The sequence below is a fragment of the Antedon bifida genome, chromosome 1, assembly GCF_963402885.1.
Source record: "Antedon bifida chromosome 1, ecAntBifi1.1, whole genome shotgun sequence".
Taxonomy (NCBI): domain Eukaryota; kingdom Metazoa; phylum Echinodermata; class Crinoidea; order Comatulida; family Antedonidae; genus Antedon; species Antedon bifida.
The window spans coordinates 8200665-8225457 of NC_136226.1; the positions used below are offsets into that span (position 1 = coordinate 8200665).

General features: G+C 31.6%; 1 protein-coding gene across 1 annotated transcript in view; it reads right to left on the bottom strand.

The window, feature by feature from the left end:
* LOC144848587 (uncharacterized) overlaps positions 1–24793 on the bottom strand; it is a 59383-nt gene that overhangs the window by 30658 nt on the left and 3932 nt on the right. The window contains exons 5-20 of the mRNA XM_078705424.1: positions 20996–21154; positions 20588–20705; positions 19760–19810; positions 19278–19355; positions 17277–17333; positions 16674–16733; positions 14461–14655; positions 12373–12579; positions 12034–12125; positions 11719–11756; positions 10980–11140; positions 10559–10680; positions 10283–10323; positions 10057–10139; positions 9004–9099; positions 1950–2057 (exon numbers count right to left, since the gene is read on the bottom strand). Of these exons, the coding sequence (XP_078561550.1) occupies positions 1950–2057; positions 9004–9099; positions 10057–10139; positions 10283–10323; positions 10559–10680; positions 10980–11140; positions 11719–11756; positions 12034–12125; positions 12373–12579; positions 14461–14655; positions 16674–16733; positions 17277–17333; positions 19278–19355; positions 19760–19810; positions 20588–20705; positions 20996–21154 (1666 nt within the window). The remainder of the gene's footprint in view (positions 1–1949; positions 2058–9003; positions 9100–10056; positions 10140–10282; positions 10324–10558; positions 10681–10979; positions 11141–11718; positions 11757–12033; positions 12126–12372; positions 12580–14460; positions 14656–16673; positions 16734–17276; positions 17334–19277; positions 19356–19759; positions 19811–20587; positions 20706–20995; positions 21155–24793) is intronic.

The window sequence follows — 24793 nt, forward strand, 5'->3', positions numbered from 1 at the left end:
TATACATGGCTGCAGTCGTGTGTGCAAATTTGAGTTAGTGTTTACGACCGACCACTGACCGACCGACCGACCGACCGACCAACCAACCAACCAACCAACCAACCGACCGACATAGTGACCTAAACATTAACAGGATACTGTATAGAAGAATAACAAAGTTTACAGAATCTTTTCTCTGTAGAGTTAGGGAATGGTCAGTGGCGTAAAAGTGATTCTTATGTGGTTCTACCCAGGGGTTTTCTACTCTGAAATTGTGCGAATATTTATCCCCATATGTGTCAATCAATTTGTAGACTACCTTCCTATTTTTTTTGTTATTGTACTACTTGTTTTCCTACATATTAAATATTAAGATATCTGATAAAAATCATGAGATATATTAAAGAAAGTTTGTTCAGAATTTCTGATTTCGGATTGCCTTTGTTGTTAACTCTGGGAATTAATACAATGTTAATAAACATTAGTACTTAACTGTTTACATTTCATCAACATTTTTTTTTTACAATTCACAAAAGACAATCTCAAAAGACACATTGAAATTGTGATACGCATTCGCAATGCACGTTTGCTTGGGAATTACTTATCGTCTTAACGGTCTTATCGTATTACCGTCTCAAAACTCGTTGATAAGTAACTGATATCGTAATCTTCACAACCGCTGCGATTTCTTAGCCGATAAACTTTATTCTTAATCACCACGGAATCGACTACAGTATTACAACTTATCAAGGTGAGGGAAAGGGGTAAAATCTTATTAACGTAGTAAAACTTAAAAGTATGTTTGATTCCTGGTTCGAATGAACTTTACACTAACATTCTAATTTTTTACCAGATGTTTAATGTTATACTTAATCAATGTCTTTAAACTACATTATTTATAGTTGAATTAACATTCAGAAAGCCATTTTGTATGAATATAAAATAAACAGTACCGCGCACTATAAAAGACTCCAACAATAAGGAAATTGAAAATGCGTTAGTACAAACATAGGTATATTACTGTACTTCATGCTACAATGTACAGCACAAAGAAACAGATTCTGAACCAATTACCAATATATAAAGTATTACCTGCCATAGTAAAATATCACAGAAAGTAAAGTAGACAATCTTACTGCTATCTAATAAGCATCTCCTTTTAAATATTGATCCCTTTTAATCTAGACAGATGATCTTATCAAACTCATATAGCTTAATGGATTAATTATCACTATTGATATCAGCATTACCATGGGAAATTAAACTTATGTAGCAACAGTTATTGTATTTTTATGTTAATTTCAGCATTAGTAAAAAAAAATATTTTAAGTAGTCCAGTATTTGTTAATACCAATCCCAGGATATATGAATACAATAAACAGGAAAGAAGGAGACCCTTAGCAAAACAAATATAATGGTGTGTTTCTGCTGAGTGACTCCAAATAACCATTTATTTTTAAATAGATAGATAGATAGATAGACATTCATAAAGAGACCTGACTATGTTTCTGTTGAATGTTGTTCTTCTGCACAAACGGAAAACTCTATGGGAGGTAATTTATAAACAATCATCATAAGTAATTGACACTCCTTTGTCTACATCACACTTTCGAGTAGTATATAAAATAAATTTCAATTCATCTGTCCGTAATGACTGAGGCAGAGTTGGACACCAGGGTAAAAAATCCTAAGTTTTTATCTGAGAACATGCGTGTTACCACTAAGAACTCGAGGAGATCAAAGAGAGTCTTGAACCTGTGCCTATTTTATGGCTATTGATTACAGTGCCCCGTCTCGGCCAGTCAACTCATCATGAGAAATCTACATCACAAATCGGAAAGCACCCTTTCTACAATTATTTACCAATTGAGCAGCAGCAACATATCAGTGATAATAACCAATATGATTACAGTTTCAAATATGAATTTGTTTATTCAAAATGTAAAATGACTTTATAATCATAAACTTACCAATGAGGCAATCTTAGATTTTTGTTTTGCTAGCTGTGTTTGTAATTCTGATAGTTGTCTCCCCACCTTATCCTTAACAGACTGTCCCTGTAGTTGGTCAACAAACTCCTGTAGGAAAGAACATAATAAGTGATCGGCAGTTTTAGTTATTATGAATCTAACCTTCTTTCTCACAACAAAAACAACTCTACTTTTAAAGATGTGTAAAATCTTTGTGTACTATGTACACGTAAAAATGAAAGTTAAAAAAAAAATTATTTTTATCTTTAAACAAATAGTGTTGAAAATAATTACTACAAAAATGTGAAAATGAAAATGCGTCTTTGTAGCTCATTTTAAAGTATAAGACACTCTTTGTTTCCAAAAGATTATTGTGAACACACTCCTTCGACTGTTATAGAAATTCTGAATATCAAGCCTATAGCCTGTCTGTGGTTTGTATATTTACATTGTCTACGGAGCTATGCGTGACAAACATGTACAGAAAAAGATGTCGTTTTTTACTGGACATATTTTTTTTCTGTGCACATGAAAATTTAAAAAAAAAACCCTGTAAATATTCTGGCAACAGATTGAACGGGGAGGGGGAGTAAATTTTATGACCCAACATGTAATTTAGCGGTTCTTCTTTCCAAATAAAATATTATCTTTTTCTGCTAAAGTTCAATGTTGCATGTACTTTTTAGAGATAGAATCTTACAGTAATTTATACAATATGACCCAAAGTCATGAACTTTATTAAAAAAAAATGTTTATATATCAACAGGATGGCTGCATTGTCACCTGTTTCAGCATAGAATAGTCAGCTGCTACATTTAAACACAACAATAGACTTTTACCAATTTTAGATCACTGCTGTATTCAACCTTGTAACAAATTTAAATAATTCAAAATGTATTAGGAACTACATTGTAAATGAAATAAGGTAGACTAATATATTTGAACAGGAGAATGCTCATGGAATAACTATCAACCTATATTTTTTCTTTACAATATTTAGTTTTATATAGGTTAATAAGTTGTAAAACTAACATATAATACCAGCAAGTATACAAATGAAACCTCCTTCCACTAAACATAAAGACCTTGCCACACACAATCTATATCACAATTACAAATTGTGGGTATAGGTGTATTCAAGCCTTGTCTACACTATCAAACTTTATGTGACAAAAAAATGTGATGTGCTCATATATGGACAGGATGATGTCATATCAATATCATATTTGGGCATATCACTACCATATTTGTCAAACTAGTTTGATAGTGTAGACAGCTGAGCTTTAGAAGGGGGTGAGGAATCCTCCACCTTTAATTTTGAATGTGGAAAAAGGAACACTTAATTGGGATGGGAGAATCAAGACCCACGTTTTCCCTCTTTCCCAACATTCCCAGATCAGCACATTTTATATTACCCATTGTCAAACACTATACATTTCCTTGAATTTGTTTGATATATAGGTAACACCTGCTATGACACAAAGCTGTAGATATACAGTACAACCTATTGTACCTATAAAATGCATGAAAAAGAAACCATAAAGAAAATGATAATTAGCATCATCATTGAATGATCGTCCCATCCTTGCAGTTACAAAACAGTTTACCAGCAAGTACCAAGTGCTAAAAGAATATCAAGGCCATTGTATTGCCATTACCAAGGGTGTAAAATGTAGGCTATTACTGATTGTTTCCTGCTATTAAATTCTTTTGTTGTATTCAACAATTTTATTTATCCCATCATGGACCTCTATAATAGGCTAATGATCCTACTTCCAAATATATCCTTGAGAGTTGAAGATTTTATTAACTAATTAACAGTGGAACTCGTACAAGTGTTATTTCTAATGCATGATACACTCATCTTCAATAACATACTATAATGAACTGTACTTAAAAATGTTGTGCAAACTTTCAAAAAGCATGATTGAGATGTTTACACACACAAGTCCTGTTTTTAAGTGCCAGATACCATGTGGTCTCTATTTCAAAATGTAGCTGTTAATTTTTCGTTTACTTCATGGCTTCTATATGCCTGTCACCCATGGGTAAAGAAAGTATGATTAATTACTGAACACATCATCAGCTGACTATGAATGAAGAACTGGACTTTCTCTTTTAAAAGTGGTCGAACAAACATGATTTGTTAATCGTTAATTATTTCTGAATAAATCAAATATCAATATTTGAGTAACATAACAAGACGATAAATGTATATATACCAGTGTGTTAGTAAATTAATTAGTTTAGTTAAGAAGTAACAACAGTGTTCTCCCCAGGATTCACATCAAGCGTCACGCTTCCCCCCCCCCCCACGCGGGGGGAGGGGGACCATTCCGACACTAAGTACGTGAGTCACAGCCCCACCATGGTTGGGGCTGTGGCGAAGCGATTTTTGGTAATTGACACCCTAGATGGCCGGAAATGGTACTCTCGCACGTAACATTCATGTTGAGTGACACCTCTAGTTTGTCCGGAAACAACACTTATAGCGCGCTAGCAAACAGCAAAACGATCATAGCCTACTTTTTCCGCCGGTAAACATACGCGATAAGAAACATTTTTAGCGTTCATTACGAACGTCAGGGGGAAGTCCCCAATGAAAAAAAAATATGCCTACTCATCAGTAGGACAACTCTGTAGTTGGTCGGAAAGGACACTTCATAGCGCGCTAGCAAACAGCACGATCGTAGCCTAGCCTACTTTTTCCGCCGGTAAACATACGCGATAAGAAACATTTTTTGCGTTCATTACGAACGTCAAGGAGAAGTCCCCAACGAAGGCGGCTAGCTCGATTATTGAGGCGGGGGTGGTGCGACTTTAATACTTTCAGTGACCTCCGATCGAGGAACGTTTTTAGCTTGATTATTAAAAGTGTATACCCCTGTATTTTAATGTACGTAACTATCTATACCACGATTTACCACGCACACGGCGGCCGGGACGATAATGTTTTGGTTTACACAAATTATGTTCGATGTTTTGTCTACTGTGTAGCGTTTAGGGAAATCCCTTGCAACGAAGACAGGCGATAGTTTTGCGTCTCGTCTGAGTCGTGTAAACAAATCTTCTTGACATTATTTTCTATCTACTTCAGTGGTTTTTATTGTGGTAAAACTCGGGAAGGGCACTCACGGCCAACGCAAAAAAGGGCAGGCCAGTAGTGGCCGTGGGTGCTGTTCATTTTCGAGGGCATTGAGGCCAACTGGGAGGGCACCGACGGCACTGGCCGCGGTAAAATTCGAGGCCTGTAACGTTACCGACGAAAGAGTAAATCCCACCGATCCATAGAGAGTCGATTCAGTGTGATATTGAAAATATCATTGATATTTATTTTTTTATTTTTTAATACACATAACGTTTTTACAAGAAAAACAATACAATCAATCACTGTTTTATTTACAATATACAAGTTACCGCATTTTTTAGACGATTCAGACAACAGCCAATACTAGAGAGATCGAAAGAGAGACATGGCAGTAACAAAACACGTGTTTACATCTCTCGACGGCGGCCGGTGGTGAAAGCGCGTCTCAGTTGTTATAACACCAGTCTTTTGTTTCTTGGCTTGTGGTCATGTCACGTGTCTCGTATGCATTAGGCTCTTTATGCATGCCGCGCCTCAGCTCTAGAAAGTACCTGCCTGTTATTAATCTATTTTTAGATTGGTTGTGGTTGATATTTTTAAGCGTCACGGATAAGGTTTTAAGCGTCACGGCCGACCGTAAAGCGTCACGGTATAGAACCCAAGCGTCACGGTACCGTGACGCTTCAAAGGCCTGGGGAGAACACTGAACAATAATAATATTTGAGTTTATGAGTACAAATATCCACTAAAACATTTTTCAGTAACATTCTTCTCTCTTAAGACTAAGAGCCAAGTTATGTCATTGCCAGCATTTATACAGGCGCCGATATTCTATACATGACAGGAATATTATGATTTACACCGGATCTACAAGTTTCCTATCTGAAATGACTTTTTCTACCGCAGGAACCATGGTGAGAGTTGGCCACGAACCCATACCACTGAAGCAACTAAGGATTTAATACAGCCTCCCCCTGTCGTAACCACATAAGCATGAATCATGTAGTAAAAGTAGACAAACTCAGAAATACTTTGACAACAGATTCTTGTCATTTTCCACATTATACAACAACCTGTAAGACCTGATCTTTACTGTAAACTATGGTTTCAGGTTTGGAATTCCTCTAAGTCATGGTTCATGCTGTGCGCCAGCAGGGTTAGAATTAGGTCAATATTATCATAGCACTATGAAATCTTGTTTTCACAAGTTATTGGCAAAGACATAATGTGGAAACATATTATTACTATAGTAATTGGGTAGGCAGACATGTTTTGTATCTGGCTTACAGATCTCGGGCTTAACATAACAAATATACTCATAGCTGGGCTTAAGGTGCAGACAGGCTAAATACATTAATCTCATGGGCTAACCATCATATAAATATTAATCCCTAGGTATTAATTTTAATTTTTGAAAATTGAAAGTTTCTGTTACATTGCAATGTGGGACAAAAAGGCCCTAAAGAAATTTTACAGTAGTATTAAAGTTTATACTTATTTATTGCCTTACTTATAATTATATATAGGCCTATATCTACCTATCAGTATATTAAAATAGCGTTTTTGTTTGCTACAAATGTTTGTTATTGCAAACACATGGGGTATCAAAATGACGAGATGGTCCTGGGACGATTTAAAACTACATTTAAATATTTGATAATGACCATTAACATATTCCACATCCTTTTTAGGTAAGAATAAAAATCATTATTATTCATGAAGTGCCAATGGTTAGGATATCAACAAGATCATGTTAGAAACTCTTTACCAGGGGTTACCAGCTGTGGTATGATTACAGGAACCAATGGTGGTTTACTGAAGGTCAAAATCATGTGTAACTTGTTGCTATAAAGCATTCCTATTGAATGCCAGATGAATGTTGTAGTAGTAGGTGGTTTATGCTAACACTTTCCTATAGAGTGGTATGCGGCGTACGAAACATAAATTAGCAGGCCTGAAGATAATCTGTGTATCAACAGTTAGGCAATATGTGCACCTGTATGATCACATCATCACTATACAAACAAAGGCAACTTGTATAAAAATTAGAAGAGGTTTACTATGCATCTACATTCTCTATTTGATTATCACAATCAGGAAACCTGTGATGAAAATAGTAAGGTAATAAAAAGAAAGAAAAACTAGGTTTGTAGCTGGTTATGTTGTAGTCAACTGAAAGCAAAAGTCTGCAACATTTTTATAAAAACGGAAATGTATCACAAAAAATATGTTTAAAAAATAAAGATACAGGAATTGGCTTGTCATCTGTGGTCCACTGTTTTAATTGTCAATAGTGTAATGAAATAGGAGGTGAGCTGGGTTTCGTAATTATTTCTGTAACTTAATGAATGAAACCTATTTGTTTCCTCTTCACATATTTTAAAGAAAAATACATTTTTTAAGTTGCTCTCCTGAACCTTAATAAAACTGTAAAAAATGAAAATATTATACGGTATACCTCAAAACACCACACACATGTGTATCAATTTAATTCTTCACATCAACCAAACTATAGGAAACCAATTAACTAAACAAACCCAAAACTTACATGAAATACAGTTTCCAATATTTATAAATCCTTTGCAATTAAATAATGTCCAAAATTTGCCAAAAAGAGAAGTTTAAGCCAAGGTTAAGAGTCTCTGACACTACTAGACTTGAATGGAATGTGTTTTCAACTCAACCCTTGATCAGCCAGGAAGAACTTTTTCAATGGAATGTACCATTTACCTACAGGGTTTTCGGTGAAATTTTAGACTTTTTTTGCATGCATGGGTGAACACAAAGGAAACAAAATACTATAAAGGACACTGACCTTGCTATAGTGGGTAACAGAAATTTATTTTGTTTTTAAATATTATTTTAATAAGTAATAAATTATTAGCTACCACATAATTTTTGTAATTTCCTAATTTTCTTTTTTGTTAATTTTCATTAACATTTATAAGTAATTTTCAGTATGGTATTGGTACAGTATTAAATCAGTATGGCTATACAACACTATGACTAAAGTACATCCTAGTAGTTTACACAGGTGCAGCAGATACAACAACGAGGTGTGAATATGAAATTAAATAAAAATATACAATGTTTCCAATTGAACAACCTTCTAAAAACAAGGGCATGTTCTCAACCCTTACCAGACTATTTATCGAATCGGCCCTGATAATCAATAGATTTATTTTGACAACATTCATACCCAGATTTTAATAGTCAGTACATCTAGTGAGATACTAATAAAGTTAATAAAGATTACACGTTCATTAGAAGGACTACTAAAAAGAAATTGGTATACTTTTGTACATTGATTGATCCACATACAATAGAGGGCAGTATACCTGTATAAAACTTTTTTTTTCAAAAACTACAGCTAAACTGTAACAAAATGGATGCCTAGGCAATTTCAAAAGAAAAAAATCGAAAGCCGAAGTGCAGATAGTTTTGAATTCCTCCTTAGTCTCGGTCAACTTAAATAGTAGGTTCATATAAAACAGAAAGCAGTCATTGAGCTTGTATTATGCACTACCTACCTAACTTGGATTGAAACTACATTTTGTGCAATATAAACCTTTAGAGTGTTGTGTCTATGTTGTGATAGAATTTTAGGGGTGACCCTTTGAGAAAGTGATCAAAAGTTGTTTTTGTCTCAACATTTCTGGTTTATTATAGATACAGAAACGTTAAAGACATTCTAAACTAACTTCATTCTTTATTTTATTTCATTTCATTATGTTGTATCGCAAACCTTATACTATATCATTAGAGAGCTGGAAAATCCACTGCAGACAATGTGGATTTTGCAATCAAAGTGGTCGAAATTTTTATAAGGATTAAGTTGGATGTAATACTATGTGAGTCAACCCCCATGCTTCTCTACAGGATATCAAAATGGGTAAATAAAACATAACATACTCAGTCATGTAAGGATGACATATCTATAAATTAATGTAAAACATATGTTTTTACCTGACTTTCATTACTAGAGCAATCGCTACAAGACACCAAACTCATAATTCCTTTCAAGTCTGTGTGATGCTCGGTCATTTTAAGTGCCAGTAAGTTCTAAAAAAGCAACAAAAAAAACCAACTTTTTATTTAAATATATTATTTGGCTTCCAGAAAGGGAACGGAATGTTCACTGGGTATTCAAATTGTTTATACATTAACTTCGTACACAAAAAAATGTACTATTTAACAACCGTTGAATAATGTGTACTATTGCACGCTATGTGATCCAAAATCGTCCAATCAAATGACACAAATTTATTTAGGTGTTATATATGTATATTAAGTTCTTCTGGGGCCCCAGACATATCATGTTATGGTAACTTTGTTGCTTTTGGGGTCCCAGGACATTTTTGATGATGTCGAATAAATAAATGAATTTACATATACCTGAATTTGTGTTGGCTGCACTAATGTAATTTATAGAAATCAAAACAAGATTGCTGGTAAGTGATTAATTCGGACAGTTGCAACATTTCCTAAAGATTAGTTTCTTGTTTTTTCATTAGAGACTTTAAGATGCTACAAGTAAAGTATTTGCTAGGATTTGTCTTGTCTAATCTAATCCCGTTTAAATAATCTTTATTCCATCTTGTTTTTAAATAAATAATTCAATAACAATAATAATACCTTACGATAACAGAAAATAATAACAGGTTATTATTTATTATTACTATAGTAAAGAAAGGTTATTCCTAATAGGACATACAGTTAAAGCAATGTCCTAGAGGATTGGTCATCACTAGACAATAGACTAGTGATGTGAACAATTATAGATTATCATCAGTTATAATACTACAAATTCTTAATGTCTGGTTTTCGATAAATAATTTTATTCCGAATGCGTTTTAATGGTAAAAAGTGGCAGGTTTTGGACCTCAGCAAACACCTTTTTTTTCCAGTATTGGGTTGACTGTATAATTAAATAGTTACTAATTAAGGCAAAGCTTTATAGATGGCTATAATGACTTAATTGCACAATAGATAAAAACATAACAAAACCAGTAGGCCTACCTCCAATGTATTATATTGCTTCTTGCTCTCCTGCACTTCTTCTTCTATTTGATTTATTTCCGATTCCAACTTCAAGATGCATTCTGAAATTCAAAGTTATTTAAAGACACAGATATTACTGACAATAAATTTTAGGAGAGTACAGTAATACAAATTTACAAGTAAACGTAAAAAAAAATAGGTATATGCAATTACAATAATTTATTATATGTAATAAATGCTTTACCTTCTTTTACTTTCAAATTGTCTTCAAGTTTGTTTAATTCACTGAAATAATCAATTTCAATAATAATATTTACAGATTACAAATTGTTCAAATAGCAAAGAAAAAGATATTGGCAAATACAAACAGTGAAAGTGGTTTGTGTAAATTGACTTTAAGAAATTTATAATTTCTGAATGAGGGGCTAATAACCTTTGCTTAAAGATTAATTGAAGTAAATTAAGTATATGTAAACACAATATAATTATAATATATTATAATTACAGTTTAACTACTTACATTTGTTGTTGGTCAAGTTGATTTTCCAACTGTTGTTTATGCTGAATTTGCTGTTGCAGTGCGTGGGCTGCCGTCTGAGCCTCATCCTGCACACTAGCAAACTCTGCATTACATTTATCAATCTACAACAAATGAAGGAGTGGGTAGAAAACAACAAATTGGAATGTAATTATGTACATATGTAAACGGAGAAGGAGGTAGGCAGAAAACAACAAACATTTAAATGCAATTATGTACATATGTAAACGGAGAAGGAGGTGGGTAGAAAACAATACATTTTTAATATAATTATGTACATATGTAAACAGAGAGGGAGGTGGGTAGAGAACAACTATCTTATTTACATAACTTTACAGTAAAGAATGTCACATAAAGTTTGATAGTGTTGACAGAGCTTTAGAAAGGAAAACAAAGGACTTACCTTTTCATCTAAAATGCAAATATTATCATTAGCTTTTGATAATGCTGAATTTAACCTATCGTTTTCTTGTCGTAGTGATTCCAGATCTGGTTGTGACTCTGGTTGCTTTTGTAAAAGCAAAAGTGTTTCTGAATGTCTTTTTATCATCTTGCCATTTTCATCTATAAAATAAGTTTTGTTTAAAAAAAAATAAAGGTGAGTATTCTGGTGTGGATTTAGGCAGAGGCTTAACAGGCTTTAGCCTCCCCCTCCCCCTCCCTAAAATTCAACAGCCATGTCATTTTTAAATAAATAATGACTATTTTCTGCAACCGTCTTCGATCATTTTTATCATTTATGAAATATTTAGTCCCCAACACCTCCCCCACCCCCACCACTAATCTATAATGCTGGATCCGCCCTGTTATTTAAATAAAAATAATAATTATGATATAAACCATTTTTTGGATCACGTGGTAATGGTGGTATTGGGCAAATATTGTTTAAATTGTTTTTAATTAAAGATTTATGATTACAAATATGATATTCAACATTTCTAATAAAAAACAATTTCTAGGAAATGTTTGTAATCTGTTAACAGAGGTATTCATTCATTCAAGTATATTCATATTAATGATTACGTATATCATGGAGAATGTCTATATGTTCTCTAATTGGAAAGATATTTATTTCAAAGAAGACATAAAATCTACTGTAAAAGAATAGAGAGAGAGATTGATAATTAAACAATGACTTATACCTCTCAGTTTCTTGATGATTTGCCTTAACTTTGCAATTCTATAAAAAAAAAGGTAAGCATTGAATATATTTAGTACCAATTTTATTCATTTGTGGAAATTTAATATGCCTTTTGGTCAAAATGAATAACTATTATGTGACATTAAAATGGAAAATTTAACAAAAACATTAAAAAGGGGGACAATATATATATTGCATACATTTTTTTATATATACAAGTTCTAGAGTGCGTATTACAGAATATATCGTATATAAAGGATTTGCTATCAAAATACAACAATTAACAACAATAAAAACAATCCAAATACAGCAATACCTTCCTTCTGATTCAGACTTTTCACTGGCAAATGACGTCACATATTCTAAAAGTGCGTCAACATCTGCATATAGAGGGTTCTCAGGCAATATCTACAAGGACAAAACATTATATTACATAAATGTTTACTCATTTAACTTGGCATTAACATTATGAAGTAGGTTATATTTTACATCTGTGTTGCTACCGCAAGCTGTCGAGCAAAGAAAATGAGAAACAATTTAGGCACTGTAAAAATAATACAGAGACTCTGTTCCGTAGTACTGTAGCGGTTTCATCGCTGTTGGTTTTGGAATGAATAAAAATTTTAAAAATTACTAAAAGGATCTGTTGTTGTACCTGATTGTCTGTGTGTCCCTCATCAACAAATGCTTTCTGTTCAAGTATGTTATGAATCTGCTGTTTAATAGAATGTTCCCTCTTCTTCAACTCGGAAGTAAAATTGTTAAGTTTTCCATCACCTATACTAAACAGATAGTCATCATCCTTACCACTTTCAATTGGTGTTCCACAGAGTGGGGATGGTAGATTACTTTCCTGACTCACCTAAAAAAAAAATCAATTGTGATATGATTGTATGTCAAAGATTTTATCCTACACAATAAACTTGTTTTTTTCAATATGATATGCAGTAGAACCCCTAATTTGGTCACAATTGGGACCCATAATGTCCCCTTAATATGAGTGTCTCCATACATTACCCCCCGTTCATTATTTCATATGTGTCCCTTAATAGGAGTACCCCTTAAAAAGTGGGGTTCTACTTATAGGCGTAAGGCAAGAGGCATACAGGTAGGCCTCTGGTTTAGCACTTCTAAAGGACCCTCGAACACTGGCTAGTTGCAGGGGGCCCCTGGGTTTAGCCAGTAAGCACTCATAGCACTTGTTATGCTACTGGTTCTACACCTAATTTTTAAATTCTGTTTTATTTCATCAATACTCTACAGTGAAACAATTCACAAATTGACCAGCTTATATGACATCAAATTAATGTATTCTAAAAATCAACATTTAATTTGTTTATTTTTTTGTCTAAATTAGGTTGCTTTTGTAAAATGTATAATATTGCAATTCATCCTTTTATCATATTTATAGCAAAAAGGCAAGACTATAAAAATATATGTTATATTAAATTAAATATTACAAATATTATTAAAATTAGACAAATTGAAGCGAATCTGTGGTTAATCATGTGATTTAAGGCATTTCTCGTTGCCAGTTAGGTAGGTGTTGAGACTTCTTAAACAGGAAATTGAAAGCATAACTAATAGGCAAGCTGTCAATGGCGATAAGCGGCTATTTACAAGTAAATTTATAATCAGTAAAAGGGGTACTGGGGACATACAGCAACTAAATGGAGCTATATATTTTCTCTAGTGTACAGAAATGCATTTCACCAGATTAAAAAAGATAACATATAAAATCCTTTATGGTTGTCTGTCTTTATGTAGCAGTGTTTTTGTACAAATATTCCGGTTTGGTTAGACTTTGGCATATAATAGGTACCGCAGGGAAAAACTTCATTTTACAATTTTGTTTAGCAATATTGCTAATCAAACTAGCAAATCAATTAATTTATGATGTCAGGCTTATTAGTCTATCACTGTTGTTTTGCAATTTACAAAGCAAAGCATAGTTACAAAAAGGCCATAAACATATCAAATCCCATTAAAAAATGCTGAGGCATTTTGATGACGTTGAAACTGCCAAATGGCTTTACATTTATTTAATATAAAACATCAATTAATTTTACATTACATTAACTTCTAATGACTGTCATTAGACATTGCATTCATTAATTATGATCTGTTAACCGTTGTTTCTCTTTGTAGAAAATTACTTGTTTTTTTCAAAATTATGATTAGTGCATGTTTTCATGTTTGTCTCTTGCTATGTATTATTCAATATCCCCATCTTGAATGAGACGTCATACCACTATAAGCATGTAATAGTTGAACAGTAACCTGCATATATGCAAATACTAATAATTAAATTTGATCTATACAGGGGTTTACTTGGTCCTAAAGTTGTCCCTCTTAATATGAGTGTCCTCTTCATATGGGTGTCCTCTGAATAATAATAATAGTTCATTCTTATATAGCGCATATAAGCAAGCTCTCAATGCCCTGAACATTATTACCCCAGTCATTTTCTGATCAAACACCTATGGACACATACTCCCATATATGCAGCTAGTAATCAGTGCAAAGTTGTGTCTTAATCTAACCGGGTACCCATTTATACACCTGGGTGGAGAGAGAATAGGGGTTGACCATGTGTTAAACCTACTGCCCCTTATTAATTTCACAGAAAAGTTTCTCCTTAATAGGGGTGTCCCAAAGAAGGGTTTCTACTGTAATTGAACTGAAATATGAACAACATGCCTACTCTTTATTAATTGAGTTAAAAAAAGTTTATCCTACTAACCAAACATTTGAGCTCGGAGTGCAAGCTTCTAACAACAGGGACAACCCCTTTCTGAGGGGTACTCGTATTGATTGGTGTCAGAGAGCCTCTTTCAGTATAATCATCAGTGACATGTTCTTGCGATTGAAACACCATTAGTTCTTGCTTAATCTCAAGAATCTGATTCTCTAGCTGGATCTTCTCTGTTTTGAGTTTCTAGATTCACAATAAAATTAGTAAAGAGTACGGTAATAATAAAGTGTAGTTTATGATAATTATTAATACAGGTTTATTACCTTTGGGACCCAAGAAAATGTCCCTAATAGAGGTACCCCTCGCAACGTAGTTAGCTATAGTGTTCAAACATATATTATAATATATATAAAGTGTCCCCTTAATAGAAGTGTCCTCTGAATAGGGATGTACCAAAGGAAGGCTTCTAATGTGATAAACTCATAAAAACAATTGTTCTAGAATAAAGATAGTTCTAATATTGCCTCCCTCAATTTTCCAACCAAATATGAAAATATATTGAATGTTCAGTACTGAAGGAAGATAATGCTTATGGAAAAATAAGAAATTTTAATATTTAAAAAGTTAAAAAAAAAAAGGGAATATGAATAGTGTACAGTAGTATAATAGATAGAAAGAATAAATAATTGGAATAGGCAGACGACGGTGGGTGGATAGACATTTAAGAGACAAAAGCTGAAGTTTAAATAAACATACAAAGGCCTATATAATAGCTTTAGATGACAAGTGTATGTGAATATGCAATTATCAAAGGTAAAGTATAAAGGACAAATGTCTTGAAATGATATATTATTATAGCTAAGATAAAGGAAGCTATAGAGATAGAATTAAAGCTCAAAACATGTCAAAACTCATGGAATGTATCTACAATATAACTGCTATAAATTAACCATCCAGATATGACTATAGTTTGAATCCCTGCCCTCCTCCACAGCACCCCTGCAAACTATCCTGCAAGCCTAATACAATCATTTATTCTCAATGATTTTAGTATTTTAATCTAATTAAATATCCTCAAAAACAATGTGGATATTTTGAATTTAATCTTTATTTTAAATTAAGTTCAAATTTTGTCGGATAAGCTTATGTTGGCTGAAGCACTATCATTATTTTTGTATTAGTATAGTATTTAAAACATGTCCATTCTGTTGTTGTTGCTGTAAAATAATGGATTTAGCTCTAATTTCATCAAATACTGTAAAGAAATTAATAGTCTAATGGGTTACATAGGACTATTTATAAATAAAATTACAACATTAACAATGCACCTTTACTCTTATTGGTTGGACCTCTTGGAAAAAATTATGTTAATAGTGATTATTACAGATTAACTTATGACATAACAACTTCGCTATTGTTATATTATGAGAGAACTGTGATTTTATCCTTCAGGTAATAACTATACTTTTAAGCTCTGTCTACACCATCAAAAACAGTGTGATGTGCCCAAATATGGTAGTGATATACTTAAATATGATAGAAATATGACATCATCATATACATATATGGGCACATCACTTTTTTTTTTGACACATAAAGTTTGATGATGTAGACAGAGTTTTACTTATTGGTATGGCTTGTGATGGTTTTTAAAATAATATTCACTGTGCTTAACCAGACATTTCAAACTGAACTACACTATAACTGGCAATGTAAAAGAATGTAGAATCAATAACAACGTTATTGAATGGTGTTTATGGGATCCAACCTTACAATGGATCAAATCAATAAAAGTGATTTGGTTTTACATGTAAAATATTTGTCGTATAATATTAGGGAATAATAGATTAGTTGTAATTTTACATAACAAATAAGGAATATCATGTGACATCCTATATTGTTGAATTTAATAATAATAAGGTTACATATTATAACATGGATATACAAGTATACAATTATCTCATTGCAAATATTTTCTTCATTTTTTTAATATAAATTTTGTTTAACATGGTACAGTAGCTTTCATTTGGTGTTATTCTACAATTGCTGTTTTATAAAAAAATTATTTATTTATTATTTTCTATGAAACATACAGTCAAATACAAAATCAGTTTATTATTATTATAATTTTCCAAAATAAAAAATACATTACTTTTTCTAATGCTTTAATAGTAGTATTAAAGAGAACTGGGAATAAATTGATGGGTTCAGTCATAGAAGTAAAGTTGATTTTAAAAATGTTTGTAAAAAGAAATACATACATCTTTTTCATTTTGTTCTTCGAGTAGAACTGTTTGTAAATCTTCACATTTCTGAACTCTCTGATGAATAAAAAACAATATAACATACAGTACAATAGGAATTTAGAGTCATTTTTGATAGAATAATATTAATATCATATATAAATCATCCATTCTTTCTCCAGAAGATGTATACTTGTTGTGCAATGTGCTAGGCCTGAATATTTCACGATGGAAAACGTGCTGTCTGCCAAAATCTGAGTGCAAATTGTTACATGACCCAGCCTTTTACATACAAATTAATATGAAAGCGATTGATTAATTCAAGTATAGTAGGCAAATGGGTTTAATGTTTTGTATTCATTGAATGGGTTCACATTGTTGAATAGAACAGTTAATCTTTCAACTCAAAATAAAAAGAAAATATTATCCTAGAAAATATTATTTAAAAAAAATTTAATGTGCTATTATCACAAGCATTTTAATGTTTAATTGGACCTTCATCATTCAAAACATTGCAGTATAAAAACATATAATATATGTTATGTAATGTTACCATATTACAGATAAATTTATTTCATCCTTTGCAGGAAATTATACCAATATAAAAAATAACACAATTACCTCAGATAGCTTCATCTCATGTTCTGTAAGGCATTCTTTAGTAGTCTCAAGACAGTTCTGTAAGAAGTTTATTATTAAACCATTAAAATACATTGTTACTATTAGGAATCTCACTGCTGGTAATAATCATGACAACAGTTTAAATGCACTATATTGTTACAAGGCAGTCTATGGTAATTATTACTGAGTTTTGTTATGAGTTTGTAATACTGATAAATGACCATATTTGGAATGTTCTTCATATTAGTATTTTTATGCTGAATTACTATATTTTCCTGTTTTGTTTCACCCTAAACATGACCAAATCCAGTGTTCAAAGGGAAAAGTACATTTTTTAAATGCATTTCTATAGAAAATGAATTGAACATATATTCGGTTATTACATTAACATTTCAAATTCTATATATTTATATTAAATCATTATAAATAGTAAGAAAGTTACTATCAATTGCATCAGATTTATGAGGATAGAGTATTTGATAAATTCAAAATAATAGGACAGCTTCAATGATATTATCCTAAATAGTATACTCTGATTACGGTCATAATGAGTCATTACGTATACATCTGCTGTAAATTGGTATATACAGCCAAAAAAACAAACTACATGAAATAAATAGGAAATTAAACAGGAAACATTAGAAGGATCTAATCAAAAGCTGCCTCATCTTAACTGTCATCTATATTAGAGAGAGAGTTTGGATGTTTGTTTTTGTTGTTACTGCATGAGATAGACGAACTAATCGTGCACATATTGGTAAAGACGAACTGAACCAAATCGGTCAACTATGTCTAGAGGATAGAATTTGCCAACTCAAACTTAATCATGTTCATAAGATTTTTTATGGAAAATCAGTACCTTATTTGACTGAAAAGTTTCAAAGAGTTTCATCTAACCACCATTATATGACTAGAAGTAGTGTCAATGGTTTTTCAGTTCCTAAATCTGATGGTCAAATATCTAAAACGTTTTATTATACAGGCATAAAGGCATGGAATAACCTACCTCATTCCATTCAAGAAATAGAAAACAAATTTAATTTTAAGAAAAATGTTAAATCACATTTCTGTTCTACCAAATAACTATATAAGTCAATCATAGTCTTTAATTTAACTTGTTTTTTATATTATTGTTATATTTACGTGTTTAATGCTATACTTTGTAATGTTTATATTTTTTATTTTAGATTGTAAAAGGATCCCAATGGAAATAAGCTGATAAGCTTTTTGGGCTATCCTGGAAAATCTTTTATAAATGTATTAATGTCCGTAATTTATGTAAATCACTTTGCATGTATTTTTTATGATGATTTTCCAAATAAATTCAAATCAAATCAAATCATATTGAAATGTACTGGAAAGGTTTTAAACTACATTTTAACAATGTCTGTGGAGGGAGATGAGGGTTTTGGGGTAATGTATTATTAAAATGAATGGAATTGTACTGGGAATTCATTTGCTAGAAATTGGTATATACAGCCAACAAAACAAACTAGAGGAAATAAATAGAAAATTAAACAGGAAACATTAGGAGGATCTAATCAAAATCTGCCTCATCTTATCCTCATCCTGTCATCTATATTATAAGAGAGTGCGTGTATGTTCGTTTTTTTGCTACTGCATGCATACATGTGAGATATTGAAATGTACTGGAAAGGTTTTAAACTAAACTTTAACAATGTCTGGGGATAGAGGTTTTGGGGAAATGTAGTATCAAAATGAATGGAATTGTACTAAAGAATTGTTTTTAGACTACATTTGAAAACTGCCCTGGAGAGTGGGTGGGTAAGAGTTGGTATCGCTCTAGGGGGCGGATATCTTTGCTTTAATAATATTTTATTTGTAATGTTAAAATAAAATTCTGTGGCTTACTTGATTTTTTTGTTTGTCAATCAAGGACATTAGTCACATTGTTTATATTGCAGATTGTATTGATGGTGCGGGTCAGAATCAGAGCTTGATATATTTAAACGATAAGTTTTATAAACATTATTTATTTACCATGTAATATTTGAGGGTTTCATCTGTTTTACTCTTCTGAGAATGAAGTTGATCCAACTCATGTTGTGTCTGTGACAACTGTAAATAGAAACAACAAAAAAGATGACATTGTCATTAAATTGCATTTCACAATTAACACATCTTCAATGAAAAACCTGACTCTATTGTCCATATGGTTACGAGATAAAGTTTATTCTTATATAATTAATGATAAGAATAGATCATGTAATTAGATTGCACTGTTCTATACAAATACAATGTCCTGGAATCTTACCAAAGATAGTATCTCACTCATAAACTCATTTATCAGACGAAAAAAAGAAAATAGGTAGATATTAATGATAACGTTTACTTTAATGTCTGTGTTCTCAGAAAGAAATAATGAGAATGTTGTAATTTAAAGTAATAAAAATCTCTTTTAGACAAGTCATTGCGATGCATACAAAATACCACTGACAATTAATAAAATAAATCATAATCACCTCATCCTCTAGGTTTGTAATTCTTGTTTCTAGAACTTCTCTTTCATATTCCTATTGAATACAAAGAGTTTAAAAATGCAAAAATAACAAAAAAACATTAATATTTATGTATTTGTAATGAGTACAGTAGTTAATGGACATTTTCTTAAAGACATTATAAAGATATGAAATATGAATAATAAAAAATAAAGAAATTACTATTCATGCTGTTCACTGGGAATGCAATAGACATGTTGCAGCCATGTAATACATTTTAAGGAATTTTTAGTATAATTAGAAAAAAATGAACGAGACACTTTTTATGCCGTAGCAAATACTATAAAAACTCAATGGCAGTGTGCTCTAGGAATAAGGAATAGTTTAATTTAAAACAGGACAAGAAAGGGTACAGTAGAGTTCCTCCTTTGGGACACATCTATTTAGGGGACACCCCACATGTGTCCCTAAAGGTCTGTCTACACTATCAAACCAGTTTGACAGACAAAAAATAGTGATGTGCCCAAATATGGTAGTGATATGCTCAAATATGGTAGTGATATGACATCATCAAGTATGGGCACATCACATTTTTTTGTCACATAAAGTTTGATAGTGTAGACAGAGCTTAAGCAGGGTTATACCGTCTATTGTCAATCCCCAAACAGGGGTTTGTATATGTTTGTATTAATGTATCGCGTCAAACCATCATATGGCTTTTAAGTCTCTTTCAGATGATTACATTAATACATCTTTCATCAAGTATCTCAGTTTATGCATTTATATCAAATTGTATATTTTTATGCTTACAGATATTTGTTTTCTAAAGTGAAGCAGAAATTCTATACTTACAAGGTGTTGATATTTATTTTGTATTTCTTTTTTGGCATCTTCAGTACTTGAAAGTGTTATTTTTAGTTCTTGATTTTCTTGCCGTACACAGAGGTTCCTTTGAGTTATCACTTGTGAACTGTGCATGAAAAGGTAAAGTGAATATTCATTTAATTTATATTTGTTGACAATTAAAATAAGATTTGAATCTAAAACAAAAACATGAACATTGAGATTCAGATTCGATGACATCAGTAAAGCTCTGTCTACACTATCAAACTAGTTTGACGAAAAAGGTGTGATGGGCTTAAATACGGTAGTGATATGACGTCATCGTGTCCACATATGGGCAAATCACATTTTTTGTCACATAAAGTTTGATAGTGTAGACAGAGCTTAACAATACTAAATATGAAACGTAATTAATACCCTTTAATTTGTAGCTTAAGCTTTTCTAAGTCTGCTACTAGTTGTGAATTACTTTCCTCTGTAACTTCGAGTTGGCTTTTTAATTTGGCATTTTGTTCGGTCAATTTCCGGATTTGAAAATTCTGATCATCAATCTTATTATGAAGATCGGCTGATTCTCTATGGAATAAATAATAAAATTTAAAAATACAAAAGAAATACAATCTTAACTACACTAAAAAGGACTAAAACAATATTGATGATGAAAGTACCTATATGTCAAGCGGGCATGTAATTTATTATTTTCTATCGGCACGGTCGACCATGCACCTTGTTCCCTGTGTCAATATGACAACAGAAACATTATTATTTAAACTAATTTATACGCATTTTCAACCATTTCTATAGAAATAGCATTGTCTATTGATGGATTGTCTTTGATAAAGAAGTATAAAAAGGTTCATAGTTTTATATTATGAGATGTGTAATATATAATGGGGGTTTGTAATGTATATGACACAAAATCAATAACATTATTTTAAAACCTGAGTGAAGTTCTCATAAACAAACTGTATTTATCTCATCATTACATCATTACACAATTCTATGATCAATACAATAATCATAAAATGAGAACATTTTTATCAACTACTTTATATAATGTAAAACAAATGACAGTATGTAATATTAAATTATATGCTCAGGTATATATTAATATTGTATTATATTCTATCAAAAGGACACAAAAAAAAACACAATTTCCTGCCATTGGGCACACACTGTAACACTTTAAACTAGTCTGAAATACATACTGTACATCTACACCAATATAACCACAGATATCATGTATGTTCAAAAGGTACAAGTCAACTGTGTTTATTTGTTCAAACAATTACATATATAGAATAAACTGTATACATTGAATTCGAGAGTGAGTGCTTTTAATAATCAAAATAACAAGTTGAAAACATGTATTAGATATATGCACAAGTTTACACCTGTTAAAACAGGATGATTTCCTAATTACTTACTCTTCATTTAGCCACATTAATTGCCTATTATTCAAAGATGCGGTATCATTATTTATGGTAGCCATGGTAAGATACAGTACCTGCAGTAGTATTCCTTATATGACTATTAGTATTATACACCTGTTAGAATTACAATATATATATAATACACCTTAACCAGGTTTGAAATGTGGACACAGAGTCAAAAATGGTCTCACAGTTTCACAATATGAATACAGGCAACCACTGAATTTGCAGAATAATCAGGTGGAATTGCAATGTCAATACACCTTTAAAAACTGGTTTGCAATGTGGACACAGGCTAAAAATGTTTATAGTATAAATTCTCAAAATATAAACATCTTCACAGTATGAATACAGGCAATCACTGAATTTGCAGAATAATCAGGTGGAATTCCAATGTGAATACACCTTTAAACTGGTTTGCAATGTGGACACAGGCTAAAAATGTTTATAGTATTCTCAAAATATAAACATCTTCACAGTATGAATACAGGCAACCAAATTTGCAGAAAAATCAGGTAGAATTGCAATGTCAATACACCTTTAAACAATGTGGACACAGGCTATAAAATGTTTATAGTAAATTCTCAACATATAACATCTTAACAGTAGGAATACAGGTAACTCATCAGATAGGAAAACACACTTTCATCAAACACAAGAAACAAACATTCTCTCAATGTGAACATGAGTATTCCAAATTAACAAGTCCTGCAGCAAAAGAAAAAATTACAAGCGTTGTTTGCGATGAGTAGATCCAATGTGGTGCAGTGTCAGTTGACTCAATTATTTCAGCATTAGTTCTGTGCTACGTCACAGGCAGCACAACAGGAAAACATGTGATAGTGAGAGAGCTTAATCAAATCTTAGTGTGTGTGCATTTAACGTTAAGGCCAGATTTTACCAATAGCAATGACAGAAAAAAGTGCTAAATATTTTCATAGCATGATGATAATTACTGTGATCATGGAGTATTGGAAAATGGCCAACAATGACAGTATTGATTTTATATTAACAGTTGTCTGTTTACACTGAATACACATTTTGCAATAAAACAAAATAGCAAAAATAAAATTATATTATGTAGGTTTAATTACACATATCAATGTTTGTAGTCAAGGGGAGGGGGGAGGGTGTTGGGAGGTGGGTGATTAAAACAACATAATGTTTTTTGTTAATAACATTTATTTTGTTCACCAATGAAAACTAGGAGGAGCCCAAATGGAGCTGCGCTCCCTCTAGGGGAGGTAGAGGAGCATGATTTTAATTTAAGACCCGCCATGGCCTTGATAACAATCAAATATAATATTTTATGAAAGGTTGGTTAAGGTTTAGATTTAGTTCACTTTTTGTTTCTCTTTGCTTCATAGTTTCTGTTTGTCTTTTTCTCTGTTCTGTTTTTATAAGAGAAATTTTAAAATGAAAATGAAATAAGCATTTAACAATAAAGGCATCCTAAAAAAAATCAACACCTTATATAAAATCTTATACATTTTTAAGTGACCTGAAAATCTTATCACAAACATAATGAAGTTTACTTTTAATTTAATTTTAATTACAAAGATTACTATATTATAAACCTTCCTTTGGCTTTCACCTTCCAGATTTGATCAGTTTTGGAATTTTCATTTGCAAGATCCATGGACAATTATTATTGGCTATACAGCTCATATAGGAATCATTTTAAATTACTATACTGTACTAAAGTAACTACATTTTTAAAACATTAACTACATTTAATTTTAGTTTTTTTTCAATGTACTGTAGAAGTCAAAGAGTTTGAGTTTTTATTGAGTGAGTACAAATCAGGGTACATGCATTTTATCAAGTTTAATACATTTTTTTGTATAAAAAAATTATTTTATACTAATTGATGTTACTCTCTAAATGAATAAATTCTTATTTAATATTTACCCACAGCATTGTCATTTTTTCAGTAATTTGCCTTTTTATACTATACTCTAATTTACCTGCCAAACTGAGTGCTGTTAATTTATTGTATTTTACCTATTAGGTTAAAAGCAATATTTTAAAAAATTTGCCATTAAATTGGTGCACTGTATACAGTGTACATCATGTCAAGGAGGCAGAGTTTATAGCTTTCATTTTTTAATCAATATAAAATATTGATCAATGCTTGTGTAAGGTTATTTATATTACAAAATATTGTTTAATATAATAAGTTCAACTTAATCATAAAAAGGTCAATGAAATTTCATTTTTAAAATTGCAAATACGACCTAAACTAGGCTCAAAATGTGATAATCAAATCTACAGAACTGTGTGCCAAACTCTTATGTTATCACTTGAAAAAAGGGGCTTTGGTAAACATATACAAACATATGTCTTATAATGATAAAAGACTTATTCCCCTTTTACAATAGTGACCTAAAAACAAACCAGTGTCGTATCCAGATAAATTTCCTTTTTATCCAATTTAGTAACCCGGGAATGACATGGGTTGCTTGTATTTACACTGCCAAATGCTAACCTGTGTTAAATGTTCTTAATCGAAATATCGCCCTCCAATGCAAAAAAGAGATACCATTGTAACAAAATTGCGACTAGCTGCAAGCCTTTCAATAAATATTGTTTTGCTTTAATAAAAACTAATTCAATTATTCTACTGTAGTTACTGCAGTAAGTACACTTTGTGTACTATTTAACCTGTTTTCTGTTTATAAAATATTTGTATATAACAGTGACTGCCTCATTGCACTTGTATTGTACATTTGACAAACTAAAATCATACATTATTATTTCAGTGGCAATACATTTTAGTTTA